Raw genomic sequence first — 16,838 nt, forward strand, 5'->3', positions numbered from 1 at the left:
GCTCATTAGTTGTGGCACACAGGCTTAGTTGCTCCGCGGCATGTGGGATCCTCCAGACCAGGGCTCAAACCCGTGTCCCCTGCATTGGCAGGCGGATTCTTAACTACTGCCGTCACCAGGGAAGCCCAGTCCCGCACTCTTTTGGCCTCAGTTTCCCCATCAGTAAACTGGGGATTCCTCCTACCTCACTGGGTTGCATAAGGGCCCTGCCAGGAGCTGCCAGTCCCAGTGAAGTCTGAAGCCCCCTGCCTGTGTGCCTAGTGCCATTAACATCAGGCCTACGTGAGCCAGCAGCAGGGGAGACAACAGTGGCCACTGCCAGGGCTTTGCCGGGGACAAACCCAAACCTAGGCGAGGTAAAGCTGGCCCACAGCTGCCTTGGCCAAAGGAAAAGAACCCAAGTAGCCATTTCCCCAGCTCCAAAAAGGGTCTCACAGGGATGGGGCACCATGGGGGAAGAGTGGGACTCGTGGAGCCTCCGAGTTCACATCAGTGCGCATGGACAGGACACGCTCTAAGCCAGGGGCTGCTTCCTGAGCCTCAGCACCGGGCCTGTCGCAGTCACAGCATCTCACCGACGTACTAGCCAACAGGTGCCGGCACTACACATACGCCGACCTTGCACAGGGAGGGGCACCAGAAGAGAACGCCGACAGATCTGAAGTCACAAACACCGCGTTTCAAATCCTGTGTCCAAGGATACAGCTTGGGCCTCGGGCAAGTCTCTCAGCTCTTAGGTAGCCTGTGGATAAAGTGAAGGCCTTAGTGGGGGTGGGCCTGCCATAAACCCTTCACATGCAGACAGAGAACTACACAGAGAGTCAGCAAAGTGATTTTGCTAGAAAGAGACAAGAGGACATACTGAAAATTAAACCCCCTAATGATGAAGATATGGGCAAGAAAACCACCACCACCACCACACACAAAAAAAGGAAATGGCACATATCACAAATTTCTGGACATGAAACATGCATTCGCCAAAATATTCCTCTTAAGAGAGTCTTCCCTTTAAGTGCATAAATTAATTGGTGGAAACTGCAATAGAAACTAACCGTATATGGACTTCCCTGGTGGCGCAGTGGTTAAGAATCCGCCTGCCAGTGCAGGGGACATGGGTTCGATCCCTGGTCCGGGAAGATCCCACATGCCGCGGAGCAACTACGCCCGTGCGCCACAACTACTGAGCCTGCACTCTAGAGCCCACGAGCCACAATTACTGAGCCCGCATGCCACAACTACTGAAGACCGCACGCAGCAACGAAGACCCAACGCAGCCAAAAATTAACTAAAAAAAAAAGAAACTAACAGTATAAAAATGCATGTAAATACTTTTTACAACTTAAAATAGCTGTAAGTCATGATAAATACGAAAGTTTTTTTAAAAACATCTAGAAAGCTTGAAAGAGGTAAGTGAATGTTATCTGGACAGGTCCCTTCCCCTGGGGTTTTCACTGCCCCTGACAGTGGGCTGTGGACGCCCAGCCCTGCAGCGTGTCCTGGAGGAAGGTGGGCAAAGCCCAGCACTCCTCAAAAGGGCCCAAGTCCAGTCAGAGCCATGAGATCCAGAGACCCCAGCCCCACATCCGCTCCCAGCGCTCCTCCTACCTCTGAGCCTCTGCATGTGCCAGGCCCACCTTCTCACTTAAGTTTCCATCAGGCCTGGTCCAGTGGCATACTTGGTGCTTCCGCATTCTGGTCACACCGTCTGCTGCCTCCTTGGTGTCAAGGCCACTGACCTGTGAGTTCCACAAGGAAGAAACCACATCTGCCTCCTCTCCACTCCCCTAACCCAGGTCCCTGGGGAGGCTTCAAAATGCTTACAGAGTGCTTAGAAGCAGGAATGAACACACGAGAGTTAGACTCCAGAGCTAATTATCTAAGAGGCCACAGATGCTCAAAGATGGTATCAGGGATGACTTCCTGGAAGAGGTGGTGCTGTGGGGCAACAAAGGCTGAGGAGCTCCAACAAAGATGCAAATGCAGTGGTCAGTGGGGTGACCATGTGGAGACAAGAAAGAAGGACCAGACCGGGGGGGGGGGGGGGCGGGGGGCGGGCATGGCCCCTGGGGGCCAGAGTAATCTGAAAACACTGGGAGGTTCCTGTACACAGGTTCCTGTAGCCTGTGGGAACCATGCGAAGCTAATGGTGCTTTGGGGAAAACAAAAGAGAAGAGGCAGGGCTCTCTAAGCCAAGGCCACCAGGAGATTCAAAAGAGCAGGTCCCAGGGGTCGGGAGAGTTGTACAGATCTTCCCAGAAACGATCTCTCATCAACCACATCTTCTCCACATACAGCCTGGGCCAAACAGATGGGTCATTCCCAGTCCCCATCCCGCAAGTCAGCCACCTCCTGTACCACCCTCCAAAGAAACTACACATCAGGGCAGGAGAGAGCACAAATGGAGCTGAACTTTCTCCCCAAGAGGATGCTGAGATGGAGAAAGGAAGCCACAAAGGGAAGCGCACTGCCAACCAGCTGATTCCCAGCCCTGCACCTCTGCTGCCCTACACAGGGAGCCAGAGGCCTCTGTACCTCAGGGTGCCTGGATCGGCCAGGAACATACAGCTTTGACAGAGTCTCACAGCTCGGAAGGAGAAGGATGGAGGTGGCCAAAAAGGAGACAAGACGGAACCTGGGCACAGGTGGGAAAGGAGTCTGATGCAGCAGGAGCCAGGGCCTGGGATGGCCAGCAGCATCCATGCCAGCCACCTACTGCTCAAGGACTAGGAAGAGTGAGAGTCCCCCCGACCCCCGCCCAACAGAAACAGTCCAGAGCAGCTCCCAGGGAGAAAGGTGAGAGTGGAGGGGTGGGGAGCTCTCAGCCTCCATTTTACAAAGGACGGATCCCGACTCAGAGACCCAGGGTCACAGGGTCATGCAGCAAAGGGAAGGTGAGGCTGGGGTTTATCTCCTTCCCATATCCTGTGCAGCAGCACCTTCAAACCAGACCAGCAGGGGGGAGAGGACTAAATCCCTTCCCAGATGCAACAGGGAAGCCCTAGCCAAACTCTGGAGTACAGGGCACACCCAGGGCAGAGCTCAGCATCTGTTCCCGGTTGGGGTTTCGTCCATCATCGTTCCCCAAACACCTGACCGAGAAGAGCAGCCGGACCCTCTCCCACCTTGATAAACAGGAAAAGGCCATTCGGACAGCTGGATGGGGATCTGTGGGATCCTCCTACACGGAACCCTGCGCTCCTACATACTAACTGCTTCAGGTCACAGCTGTAAAGGATCCTCGCCCGTTCATGAATCATCTGGAGTCTAGATTCTAGGTGAACCTCCTCTGTGGAGCAATGAGGAAATGGAGGCTCCCAAGGGTCTTGTCACAGTCACGTGGTAGTTCATGTAGAACTGGGACCCTCTGCAGCGGCCCCCACAGCAGCACCCACCCTGAACTTGGGTTTGCAGAGAAAAAGCAGGGCAGCCCAGCAAGCCTTCACACCATTCAGGCAGGCAGCCCTCTTCCCTAAGATGCAAAATTAATCCCATCCATTTCAGAGGTGGGAACAGCATGCCCTGGCCCCAAAGGAAGGAAGGGCAAGGAGGCCCCACCCAGGGAACTCAAAGCTGGGAGAGAGATGAGCAGTTATCTACTGGGCTTGTTCTTTCATTCCATCACCGGGATCAAACTTTCAAACGTCTGTCTACTCCACTTCAGGCCCTGGGGTGGGTCCTGGATAAACAGAGATCAGTAAGGCATTGGAGTTCCTGCCCCTGAGAAAGCCAGAAAGCCCCTGCCCGGTGGAGGAAACAGATGGGGAAGCAGATAACTATGAGGTCCTGCAAAGAGGAGAACAACAGGGAGGTGTCTGTGGCACCGAGAGCCAGAGAAAGTGAGGAGCTGGACTTGGGAAGTCTCGGACCACTCTGTCCACAGAAGGCAGGTCTGGAGGACTGGCCTGCCCAGGTCTGCCAGGGGGGATCACAGAAGCCAAGGAATCGATGCAGCAGTCTGGGCGTTTGGGGAAAAGGGCATTCAGAGTTTCACGGATGAGAGGGGAGGGAAGGTGGGCCTCCGCTGGCCATCAACACCACAGTGGGGGCAGGTGTAGCAGGGGGCTTGCCCCAGCTTCTCTGCCCGAGCCCACATGACCCCCCAGGCAGTCCCTTGCAGGCTGACCTCTGCCCCCTCTGCAGGCTGGTGCTGCCCGAGTTCTTTGTAGATGGCCTGTGTCTGCCAGGCCCCCAGCTACAGGGAAGAGGATGAGGGCCCAGCAGGGCTGGTTATCGGAGTGTCCAGGATCTCAAAAGGCCCAATGAAACGCTCCTCATGGTACATTCAGGCCACCTGGAGAACCAGAGTACTGAGCATAAGTCACTTTTCTAGCCTCCTCTTTCCTGACCCTTAGAGCAATCAACACCGTTGTCCACACCCTCCCTCCTGCTGGAAGTTCTGCCCTTGACTTCTACTCACAACCTCTCCTGATTTCCTGCTTCTTCTTGGGCTCCAGGTCTATCCCCACCTATCCCCACGCTGGCCTTCGTCAAGGCCCATGCCAAGGGCCTCTCCTCTCCCGATGCTCTACCTGCTCCCCAGTCAGTGTCATGCAGGCAATTCACAAACACAGCTCTAGCCTACTCCTTGACTATAAGCTTCAGACCCTTCAAACCAACTGTCTACTTGCCATCTCCACCTGTTCGCCTCAAAGTCAACCCCTCACCAAAACGAGGCCTCTTGCCACACCTCTTGGGTCGGCTAACAGCATCACCTCCAAAGAGGTGCATAAACTAGACTCTTCAGAATCATGCTTTACATCTTTTCTCTCACCCCCTCCAATCTAATCCTTGAACAAGTCCTACTGGCTTTTCTAATATCATTCACAACCACATTTACCTAGTACCTAGATGAGTGGGAACGCTGTGTATTTTAAGGCTATTTGACTGACTGTCTTCTCCACTGGAGACACATGCTCCTTGAGGGCATGAACCATGCCTGTTGGTGTCAATGCCCCAGTGCCTAGCAGGAAATGGACTGTGTTAGGAGAAAAAAGAAAAAATCTGGGGCCCTCCCCTGAAAGGAAATGATAGGGCCCTCCGGCTGGGGGCTGAGTGATAGGGGCTGAAGTTGGGGTACAGGTGGGAGGGGGATGGCAGAGACCTTCCCCTGTGGAGCTCGCTGACCTCCATGCTGTCTCACCACCCCGGCCCTGGCTCCCCGCCTCTTTGGTTTCTGTTACTGTCACCATGGGCCCTTCCCTCTTTGGGGGACATGTGGGGCCAGCCCTCAAACCCCCAACAGAGTCAACCCTGATTAGGTTGGAGACGTTCTAAACAATGACAAGGGTCAGTAAGTCACAGGCCTGCTCATTCAGACGCCCTCTCCTGTACACGCACCTGCTCTCCGGGTTTAGAGCTGCTTGGTCCAGCCTCTCCTCAGCGGGCCACTCCCTTTGGGCAACACCAGCCCAAGCCAAGCCACTCTCCTGTCCTCCTTTTGCTTCCCGGGGAGCCAAGGCCCCAGTATGTGACCTACTCTCTGACCTCACTCCGAGGTGATAGGGAACACCCACTCCCTGCCTGCCCAGGAAGCCCAGCTCAGATTCTTCAAAATCACCTCCTCTATTGAGAGGAGTGGCTACCTTGGGACTTGCCCTTCCCGATTTTAATTCCCTGGTTCCACTCTCTTAAGACAGCTCCTGGCCTCACCTCCTGTAGCACAGACAGCTGCCTGCTAGCCTCCCACCCCTGCCTGCAGAGCCTCACCCTTCCAGTGTGGGCCAGTTCTCAGGCCAGGGACCAGGACACCCTCAAGGAACAGTCTAGGCATCAGGTGTTCTCACTGGAGGGGACTCTCTCTGCATTTTACTGCTGGCCTCAAGAGGCTCTGAGTAATCCCTGACAAAGCGATATATACTATGTTTTCTAACCTCCTTGCTGGATATGCTAAGAGCTCCCAAGAAAGGCCAGCCCCAGTTAGGAACTGACAGGCGAACGCAGGCACATTATACTCAATTACTGTGTTAGGGTCAGAACAGGAGAGCTACCGGAGGACAAACAGGGGGAAGTGGTCTGCAGAGCCTCAGAGAGGGACTTGTCACCCCCCGCCCCTGTCGCTACCCAACTCCCCAGCTGACCTCCTACCCTCAAGTAGGCGCAGAAGCCTTTGGGACCTGTGGCCAACTCCTCCCCTCCTTCCTAGGGTCAGTCACTCCATGAACTCGGGCCCACACTCTCTGGGCCTGAGGCTGAAGTCACACAATCCCATGGGGTTTGCATTCACCCACCACACACCCACAGCTACACAGCCAGAATCCCAGTATGGTCAATGCCCTACCCCTGCAAGGGCAAGGCCAGGCCAAGGACACTGGGACCTGGGGGGAGCCCCTCAAACAACCACTTCCCTCAGGACATTTCAGCTCAGCCATGTCCCCAGGTGTCCAAGAAAACAGGAAGCCAACCCCAATGTGAATGGCCCACCCCCAATGAGTTAGAATTAGGTCTCACACAAACAAGCGGTCCAACTCTCCGTGGCCCAATGCCTTACCAGTCTGGTCAGATGTCTGCCACCAGGGCCTGGAGCTTTGGTCAGACCGTCCAACTCCTCACCGGGCCCATGCCTTGATCCTCTAGCCAACGCCAGCCTGCTAGCCAGCAGGGGGAGCGACCCACAGTGGCAGGCTGATTCTCTCTGGAGCCCCGCGCTCAGCCAACAGCACTTTAGGCACAACTGTCTCCTGCCGGCCCGGGGCTTTGACGGTTTCCTGCACGTTCCAGATCACAAGCTTCCCAGGATCAAGGACTGGGTCACCTCCTTTTCTTGCTTCCTAACTCCAGGCTGCTTTGTGCCAGGCCTGGCTCAGCAAGGGAGATGCCAGTCTCCTGCAGGAGAAAGCCCTGCCCCATTTATTCTGCATCCTGAGTCTTGCTGAAGCCAGGGCCACCGGCCAACACCGGGAAGGGCCCAGAAGGAAGCAGCAGAGCCTATACACAAAGACTACATGTGGGCTATAAAAAGGAGCCCTCCCTGCTTCCCCCAGGATGGGCTTGGTTCCTAGAGGTGACAAGTCGGGGAGAGAGCTAGTACTTGTGCTTGGGCACTCAGCCACTGCAGCCTCTCAAAGGCAAGCCAAGCACCTCCTCAGAAGGAACTAGTCTTACAAGGAGGAGAGGGAGACCATCAAGAACTGAGGCAGGAATGCAAGTGGAGACTCTCCGAGCCGCATCTCCTGGGACCTCAGCCTCCACCAAAGCAACCACCTGCACCGTCCCCACCGCCTCTTCCCCAGCCCCAACGTATCCAGGGACCTCCTCCTTCTCACACTTCTTCCCTCTCCTCTAGGGCTGAGGGCACTCTCTCGAGGCGGCCTCAGTCTCCGCGCCCTCTGGAGGCCCCAGCACACCCAGCTGTGACGAGCGGCTCTAACTCTGGGGTGACAGCAGGAAGCTGTGGCTCCGGGGCAGCTCAAGCAGGGGTATGTGTGTTGGGGTGAAGGTGGAGAGACACAATTAGGCAAGGGTACAGCTATGATACCTCGGAGTGTGAACACAAAGTTCCCTGTTTCCGAGACCCCAGCCAAGGCAGCCTCTTGACCCACAAGGGCTGCAGCCTACCTGCCACAACAGCGGGGCCACCCTCACTGTACCCCGTGCCCAAGTCAGAGGAACTAATTCCTCCCCGGCCTCCTTTCTCCAAATCCTCCTCCGGCCTAATCTGCCCGGCGTGTTCAGGCTCTGCCTCTGGGGGCAGACCCAGAGCCGCCAAGGCCCCCCTCCGGAAACAGCGGGGTGGCTCGCCACGGTGCACACACGTGGCCTACGGGAGAGCCAAGCCTCGGCTGCCGTCAGCCATGGAGATGAGCGCAGCACACTCTCATCTCCCCAGACCGACAGAGCAAGCTCGGCTTGTTTCCTTCTCAGCGCGCCTGGACCCCGTCGTCATTTTTTCTTTCTGGCTGTATGTGCCTTAACCTTTATGTCTACCGCTAGACTCCACAGTGCTTGGCACGTCAGCAAATGCCAGAGTCCAAAGCCAGGGAGGCACAAGTGGCACCTCACTTGTTCAGTGTGCCACAGGGCCCAAGAAAGCTGTTTTCAGGGCTTTTTTTTTCTTTCCTTCAAGGAAAGAGTAGCTATGGTGATATGGAAAGCTCAATACGCTAGAGATCTACTGCCACAGTGAACAAGTCAGAGGCTGGCGTCATCATGTCTGGTTCAGCGTACCTAACACACAGGAGCTAAGACCACAGTAAATGTGGGATGAACGAAGGAACACGTGGACGAAGGCATGTGCCTCAGCTTGTCGTCGGGGTCCTGGAGAGGCCCTTCTCAGGCCACCTAGAGCCCAGAGCCCCAGGCTCCCACTGCCCTGGCAGAGGCTCAGTGTGGTTGTCACCATAGCCCAGTAAGAGCAAGTCAGGGCGAGGCTCTTCTGCTACCTTCGCCCCCGCAGCAGGGAGAGAAGCATCTCAATGGGGGCTGTGGCAAGCCGAGGGCAGCAGAGGGTCCCGATGGAGGCTCTGAGTCCAGTGCGCCAGGAAGGGGGCCTGGGCACGTCGACCAGCACATCTGCCCAGAGGGCAGAGGAGAGATCAGAGAGCTCTGTCCACATAAAGTAAAACAACTCTGGTCCTGCAGAACACCCACCTTACCGTCATTTCCCCAGAGTGGAGGAATAAACTGAACACTGCAGTGGGAATCAGAAGTTCCAGGCTCTGGTCCCAGCACTACCATGAACCTGCTGGGGCACCTTAGCCTTGGGGCCTTGGTTTCCTCATCTACAAGGGAGAGCCTAGCATTCCCACCTCTCAGTTGGAGCTGTGGTGGAGCTCAAACAACATAATGGATGAGAAAATGCTCCATGAACTAACGCACTATTCAAGTACCCAATTTTTCTCCTGCCCCCGACCTCTGTGTACAGACTCAGGGAGGGAACAAAGAAAAGAAGTAGGAAACAGACTTCTAGCCCAGGCTGTCAGAGCAGCCACGGCAGCCAGCTTCATGGTGGACAGAAGAACTGGAGCTCTGTAGTTAGTTACGGTGAAAGCAAAGGAAACAAATAGTTGTTAAGCACCCGCGAGTGCCACATGCTGTGCTGAGCGCTCTCACATAAAATCTCTCACTCTCATATGGATCTCATTTGATCATTGTTAATATACTGCTCCATGAGGGAGAAATTATTTTTACAGCTGAAGATCAGTTTGAGATAGGTTAAAGTGACTTGTACCCAAGGTCACAGGAAGAGCTGAGACTCAGACCCAAATCTGACTGATTCTGGCTACAGCTGCTGGAGGCCACTCCTCACCCTGGGCTCGGCCTAGAGTCTTATCACCTGTTACCATGCTGCTCTCAAAGACTTCCCCCCAGAGAAGCCCGGGCGCCATGCTTCTCTGAACAAAGCACTCTACTAGGAGCTCCAGAACACTCCCCTCCTCCTGCCCCACCTCCACTTCTCCTGGGACTCCCCCCAAAGTCCCCACTGACTTCTGCAGTTCTAAGAGAGGGAGCAGAGAGGGGGGAAAAGTCTCCTATACCCTAATATCAGGCCTTTGCTACATTAGGCCTCACTTCCTCCCTCCAACTTAGCCACCACTGACCTCCTTGAAGCCACATCCCAGAGAAGAGGGCACAGAGTGGGAAGAGATGCCTTGAATTAACGGAGGCCGGCTGGGATGGTGACGGGAGAGGCAAAGGCAGGCCCTAGCACACTGACGTGCTGGCGTTAAAGCACTTCCTGGAAGACAGGGGTCTCCCACCAATGCGCTCAGGTAGCATTTCTCAGAAATAGGCCAATCTGATATCTTCATATGATACCAAAGCTGCTGCTCACAGCCAACTGCCCTGGCACCCTGCAAAAGTCAGCGGCAGGAAACAGCCTTGATGACAAAGGGGCTCCCGAGAGCTTCAAGAAAGAGGCTAGGTGGACTCCTTGTCTCCGAATCAAGCGCTTGGTGGCCAGCCCCCTCAACACCACAGGTACATTTGCTCCCTTCCACTAACAGGTCCTCCTGGGCAACTTAATCTTCACCTTCCTCCTCATCAGGGCTCCCATGCGTGAAGCACTTACACGGTGCTACACTCTATGCGAAGCATCTTACAGATTCTCTCCGAATCCTCACAACTCCCTTATGAGAAAAATGTAATCTATCCCTCTTTTATAAACAAGGAGTCCAGAGAGATAAAGTCACACGCTCAAGGTCACAGAGCAAGTAAGCTGCACAACAGGATTTTAACCTAGGCAGTCAGAGTTCAGAGCCCAAATGCTAAGCTACTCTGGCTCCAGTGCCTCCTCCCTCCAGACCCAGCCCCTCCCCTCCCCTCCATCACTGCCGCCTCCCGCCTGCCTCGCAAGGAGGCTGTGCTGTGCTCATCAGGTCTCTCCTGCAAACTGCAGTGGCTCACTGGTCTCCCTCCTCCCCCTCTCCCAGACAAACACAGGACAGTCCCGCTTCAGCCTCTGGTGACAGCTGTGCCTATAGCACAGAGCACAACCCACGAGGTACAGCAAGCCATGGCCCTCCCTACGCCACCCCCAGCCCAACCCCTGCACAGCTACCCCCAGGGCCTCAGCCAGGGCACAGGCAAGTTCCTCAACCACTCAGGAAGGCCCAGCTCCCTGGCCACCTTCCGTGTGAAGCCTTTCCAGCTCTCTCCTCTCGACCTCCTGCTTGCTGAGCAGAGCTCGTTACTCTGCACTCAGGAAGCTCTCGGTATGGACCTCTATCATGGTACATAACACACGGGGTTATAATTACACGTTCCCAAATCTGTCTCTTCCAGGAGTCTGGGAGTCGCTCAATGGCACCGACCAAGTCTTATCCATCTTTTGAACCCTCAGTGCCTAGCACTGGGCAAGTAAGACGTGTTCACACAATATTTATTGAGCAAATAAATGCCCCTCATTCTAAGGGGCTACCCAAAACAAGCTAGTGACCAAGATCTCTAACTGGTAACTCAAGCCTGTGCATCTGCGTACGTCTGTGTGGGCACGTGCACACACACAGAGAAGGTGGAGGTGTTGGGGGCCCCAGCGCTGCTGTGCTCAGCTCTTCCAGGCATCTGTGAAGCAGGGCCCTTTCCTAGGTTCACAGGAAAGAAAAAGCCCCAGCTGGACAGGGGGCGTGGCCGTGCTGGTCTGGAAACCCACACATCAGGGCAAGCCTGGGGGGCTGAGGAAACACTAAGAGGTCTGACTTCCCCTGGAAAAACTAGTCAGACAGGAAACGCACAGGCGAGGATGGCTAGCTCTGGAGATCCGGACACATGCTCTCACCCCTCTCCCACCGGGAGCAACCAGCCAGCACAAAGAAAATCCCCAGTGATACAGGCCTGCCCTCCTCGGGCACCTTGGGCCCAGCCTTCAGAGCTGGCCCTGGGGTCTGTCTCCTCAGCAGTCTGACAGCCACAGGGGTCAGGCCTCAGACAGCTGGTACCAAAGTCACCTACCCTGTGAGCCTGACTGCCTTGTCCAGGCGGTGTGCTTTCTTCTGCCACCCCCCACCCCTGGCATCAAAGGTACCATTCCATTGTCCCCTTTAGTTTCCCTGAGGGCAAGGGCCTGTTTTCATTCACCACCTGAGAAAGCCTGGCGTCTAGGAGGGTGTCAACGGAAGAATCAAAGACGAAAGGCTGAGGCTGCAAAAGTCCCCATAGATACGCTTGGCTGGCACTCAGAGCCCACCATGGAGCCTGAGCCACTGTACCCACAATGACCCCTGACTGAAACTCTCATCGCAGAAGGCACCAGAGGGAAAAGTGTAAAGCCAGAGCCGAGAGAGGCTGAGGCCGTCTGTAAGGAACAGTCTGAACACAAAGGCTTCTCCTCAGAGGAGCAACGCAGACCACAGGAACGGGGGCCTGAGACCACTCACAGCACAACCCCGGGGCTCTGAGTCCTTTTGGGACTGGCCGGCCAGCCACCGACTGGAGAGCCAACTGAGGCTGTCACATGGCAGCACAATTCACTCCCTACATTTCTATTTCCTCATCTGTAAAGTGGGGTGGTACCCCAGGCCCTTTAGAGGATCAGCCAAGAAAACATGATGCAAAGTCTCTGTAGCACTCAGCAGGAAGTCTGTAACTGCTTTGTGCTCATTTAAGTCAGTATCTGCAACATAAAAAGCCCAGCATCGACCTGGTTCCTGTCACACCACCATGACAACCAGCACCAAGGCACTTCCCCACCCCTCTTGTAAACCAAACTCCCACCGGAGAAGTGAGCACCTGCCAGCCCCGTCTCACAAGCACGGGATAAAGTGAGAGGGCACAGAGTTAGGCCAGAATGAGGTCCTGTACATCAGCGGTTCCCAACCTTTTTGGCACCAAGGACTGGTTTCAAGGAAGACAATTTTTCCACTGACGGGGGGCGTTTCAGGCGGGAATGCGAGCGATGGGCAGCGGCAGATGAAGCTTCGCTCACTCGCCCGCCGCTCACCTCCTGCTGTGCGGCCCGGTTCCTGACAGGCCGAGGACTGGTACCAGTCCATGGCCCGGGGGTTGGGGACCCCTGCTCTACACGAGTGCCGTGCACTTTCATTGAACCCCAGTCTCTCCTCAGGGCCACGGACACCCTGAGGGTCCCACAAGTGTCCCTCTCTCTTTGGCCAGGCTACAGGCACTGCGTGGTACCCTGGCAGGGTCAGCAGGAAAAGGCCAGACACCTGAGGCACCTGGGCAAGAGGCCAGATGGCAAGGGGCCCTGCTGGCAGTCTAAACTTCCTCAGAACCTACAGAGAGGGGCTGCAGGGATCAGAACCCGACAATGAGGTGCACCCGTGAATAGGCAGCAATGGGACAGCTTCAGCCTGAGGCTCTGTTTGCAAGGTCTGAACTCCACACGAGTGTCCACTAGCCTTCTCACCCGGAATCCTTCAATCCGGGCCTCCAAAATCAAAGGGCCAGGGTCCCTTCTACATCCTTTGCCCACGCTCCAGGCCTCTCAAATCCCAGCTAACTGATGAGATCACTGAATTTGTACCTCTCTGGCTGAGCCACCCTTGGGGGCTGGGGTCATCAGGTCCTCCGCATTCCTGCCTCCATCCCCAAACACCTGAGACATCGTGGACTAGCCTCTTGCCTCTCCACACCCATGCCTTCTGTACAGGGCCCAACTTACAAACGAGAAAGTTACCCACCCATGAGTCAGATGTGCACGTCTCCTTATACTTACTCTATTCACTGTTCTACTGATAGATGGGTAGCTGACTAGTTGGGTCAGGGCAAAACAAAACCATACCCTCCCATCTCCGGGTAGTGATCTAAGTGAAATGGTAACTGGGGCCCCATCCTCCTCCCTTCCGACACCCTCACGCTCTCCTGCAGCCACACAGTCCCAGTCCAGGAGAGCAGTCATACTCTATTATTGGTACCATTAATAACGGCTTACATTTATTAAACATTTACAATGCGTCGGACACTGTGCTAGCTGTTTTACATTAATCTTCTCATTTAACCCCCAGAGCAACCAAATATAGTGGATGTGTTATTACTCCCACTTCACAGATGAGGAAACTAAAGCTCAGAGAAGTAGCTAGCTGCAGGAGATACACAACTAATATACACGGGCTTCAAATCCAACCTTGCCTTCAACCACTGTGCTGCACTTACTGCCTGCTGGTCACGTGCACGGTTTGAAATGCAGCCTGTTACCCAGGAGAAGTCTATCTGGGAACCTCCAGCCCGTGCTACCAATTCAGGAGAGCACACAGAGCACCACAGAAACATGGAAGGGGCTGCGCCTGGAGTCTGATGCCTGGGTGACGTTCCCAGGACCATCCTAGCTCTCTGCAGTGTCTGTCCTTCCTCCACTTTGGAATCCAGTCTCTCAAATCACTAAAATTCTCTCCCAATGGCTGACAGGGCCGATGGGGGCGCCGAGGAAGGCGGCTGCCGTGTGGAAGTTCGGCAGCTGTGTCAGATCTGGAGTCTGTAGTTGAGGATGGCTGCCTCACCATAAGACCTTCCTTCCTCCCAATCTTCTCAGCCATCTACAGGGAGGTACACCGCAGCCAAGGAGGTCTGTGGGACCTTCCCTTGGGGGTGTCACTTCCTGAACCCCCTTCCTTCACATGGACCTAATTCTGAACCTGGCTCTAACAGTCTCTGGGGGTCCTTGCAGGAAGCAACCCACAGTCTGGGGTTGCAGACACATCGCCCCTCACACTTGGAGGCGGGGGAACGGAGAGCAGAGCTGGGGGCGCATCCGGCCACAGCACAAGCACCCGCTCAGTGGAATAACACTCTGAAGGATTTGGGGTTTTTCAAAATCCCCCACCTCCCTCCTTCGCAAAAGCAGCCAAGGTCAGGCCTGGGAAGGCAAAGAGGCAGGAAATCAAGAGTAGCCACTCCTGGCTCCCTCCAGCTACGGGACACAGGCCACAGGACACAAAGGGCTAGACCCCAATTTGGCTGCGTGCTCTTGAAGAGTACCTGACACACGGCAGTGAGGCTGGCCTTCTGGGGGCCAAGCTCTTGAGAATGTGCATCCAAGGACAAGGGGAGCCTGGCCCCTCTCCGTGCCCCGGCTTTGGGTGTCTGCCCACGCACACAGACCTCCTAAATTCAACTTCAGGACAAAAGAAGCGGCGGGAAAAAGCAGCCACTGCCTCCCCTCAGGCTTTTCCAAACCGAATGGGACCACCTTCCTCCCTCTCCCCGTGACGGAGATGCGTAGGCCCGGTTCCGCTCCAAAACCAGCCCTCCCGTAACAACTGCCTAAGTTCTACTCAGGGAACCCAAAGGTTCCGTTCTAAATATGAGCCCAGCCGGGAGGCCCAGAGTTTCGCGGAGACTGCCCTTTTTGGAGAAAGGGCGCGCATCTGCTCCGGCCCCAGTTCTGGGGCTGGCGGGGGGCACGCTGCCTCGGCTCCCGTCGCCTCGGCCGACACCGCTCCCGGGCTGTGGGGGACCAGACGCCGGCCTCGCTGGTCTCCAACCCGCTAGGATTTTTAGGCCTCTGGGCAAAGAGCCTGGAACACTCCCCCCCTGCTGGGGGAAGGGGTGTCCTGTCAGGTGACTGAGGACCCGGATGCCCCCCGCCCCCGGTGACCACCCGGGCCGAGGCGGGGGCGGGGCCCACAGGGTGTGGGGGGAAAGCCCGAAAGTTTGCCCAAGTCTCTCTCCATCGGCGGCCCGGGGCGCGCGGGAGCCGGGCGCAGACCCCCGCCGCCCCCGCGCGCGCGGCGGGCCCCAGGCAATGGGGGCGCACTTACTGGCCCCCTCGATCTTGTCGGCGCCACGGCTCCACGTGATCTGCCGCGTCTCCAGCTTGACCTGGAAGGTCTTCCGCTCGGGCCGCTGAGACTTCTTGGAGTAGAACAAAGTCATGACGGTGCCCACCTCGAGGCTGCGGCAGAGGTGCAGCACCTCGGCGTCCGAGGGCGCGCCGGGCCCGCAGCCGTTGGCGCAGGGGGACGCGGCGCCCGCCATGGCTCCGGCGCTGGGGGCGGCACAGGCGGCCGCGGCGCAGGCCCGCCGGGAGCGAGCTGGCGGCGGCGGCGGCGGCGGCGGCGGCGGCGGGCGAGCAGACCCCGGCGGCGGCTCCTGCGGGCGGAGACGGGGCGGGGCCTGAGCGGGGGGCGGGGCGGCCCTGCAGGCCCCGCCTCGGCCCGCGCGCCTGGAACAAAGGCGCCCGCGCGCCCGTGGGGAGGACCCCCGCCCGCCGCCCGCCACCGCGCCTGCGCCCCGCGACCCCCGGACGGGCCCCGGCGGGGGTCGCGCGCGCCGTCCGCGGTCGACATGCCAGTCCCTCCGTCCCGCAGAGCTACCTCACGCGGCCCCGGACACAGCCTGGTGGCCACGGCCGGCCCCGTCACGCGCGGCAGCCTCGCGCCGGCCCGGCCGTCAGTCGCACACGCACACCCGGCTGCCCAGCCCACTGTCCCGCACAGGCCCGGCCGCAGCAGTTCCCTCAAGCCCGCTTCCGGAGCGCCGCCCGCGCAGCGACCGGGAGGAGAGGTGAAGGTGCGGAGCGCCCCCCGGGCCCGCCAGCCAAACCCAGTACCTGGGCGGGCTGCCCGGAGGAGGGAACCAGGCCAGGCCGCTTCGCCTCACACCCGCGGCGGCGGCGGCGCCGGCGGAGGCGGGTCCTCCGCGCTCCCTCTCCGGGGAGGGGCGGGGGCGGGGCCTCCTGCGGATTGGTCGGCAGGCTCTGATGGACAGCCGGCCTGTCCAGTCTCTCCCTTCTGGCCGCCCAGGGCCGGCCCGCGGGCAGCTCCTACGATTGTTGGACCCACGTTTGTCCCGGCCCAGTGGCCAGTGTGGCCTTGGGGGAGTCCCGTTATTCGGAGTAGTCCCCCAGGCCTGAGCATCCACTGCAAGCCCTCCAGTGGTCTTCGCCTCTGTCCCTTGCCTGGACCAGTGTCCTCCGCACCCCACGCTGCGTCTCCCCGCGGCAGGACGCGGGCTCAGGCCCTACCTCACTGCGCCCCTCCTGCAGATGCTCTCCGGAGCTTTGGTTTTCCCGGCCCGACTCCCCTTGTTTTCCTCCTCCCTCTCTGGCCGCTGCCTTTCGACCTCCAGAAGCTTCTCTTCCTCTGCGGTGGGTCCTGAGTCAGTTCCCTAGGCGACCTGACCCTTCCCATGGCGTCAGCACCCCCGTCCCCCCTCCTCCGCCAAACCCAGGCACCCTAGTGCCAAAGCTGTATCTCCCCCGCATCCAACTACCTGCTCCACGTCCCCACGTAACGCAGACATCTCACCTCCCTCTTCAAATTGCTTCTCCCATAGCCTTCACATTCTCAGAACGTGGCATTAAACGTTTCTAAGATGCTTGGGCCAAAACCATTGGAGATACCCTTGATTCCTCTCTCTGCCTGAACCCCACAGCAATCTATCAAGTCCAGTTCACTCTACCTTCGGATATCTCCGCTCCACCCACGAGCTCAAGGCCCATCTTCTCT

At 57.4% G+C, this 16,838-nt stretch overlaps 2 protein-coding genes across 4 annotated transcripts in view; one reads left to right on the plus strand and one right to left on the minus strand.

Moving 5' to 3' along the window:
- The window catches only part of PLCG1 (phospholipase C gamma 1), a 35,465-nt gene extending 19,434 nt beyond the window's left edge, over nucleotides 1–16,031 (minus strand). For 2 of the 3 annotated variants that reach the window (XM_082359466.1, XM_082359465.1), the window contains exons 1-2: nucleotides 15,705–16,017; nucleotides 15,150–15,480 (exon numbers count right to left, since the gene is read on the minus strand). In XM_082359466.1, coding sequence (XP_082215592.1) covers nucleotides 15,150–15,366 — 217 coding nt within the window. In that variant the 5' untranslated portion in view covers nucleotides 15,367–15,480; nucleotides 15,705–16,017. Of the gene's footprint in view, nucleotides 1–15,149; nucleotides 15,481–15,704 lie in introns of all 3 variants that reach the window. The other variant, XM_082359467.1, reaches the window with a different exon arrangement.
- ZHX3 (zinc fingers and homeoboxes 3) overlaps nucleotides 1–16,838 on the plus strand; it is a 205,829-nt gene that overhangs the window by 162,582 nt on the left and 26,409 nt on the right. The gene's annotated exons all lie outside the window — the stretch shown is intronic.

This window comes from Balaenoptera borealis (genome assembly GCF_965194805.1).
Source record: "Balaenoptera borealis genome assembly, chromosome: 16".
NCBI classification, from domain to species: domain Eukaryota; kingdom Metazoa; phylum Chordata; class Mammalia; order Artiodactyla; family Balaenopteridae; genus Balaenoptera; species Balaenoptera borealis.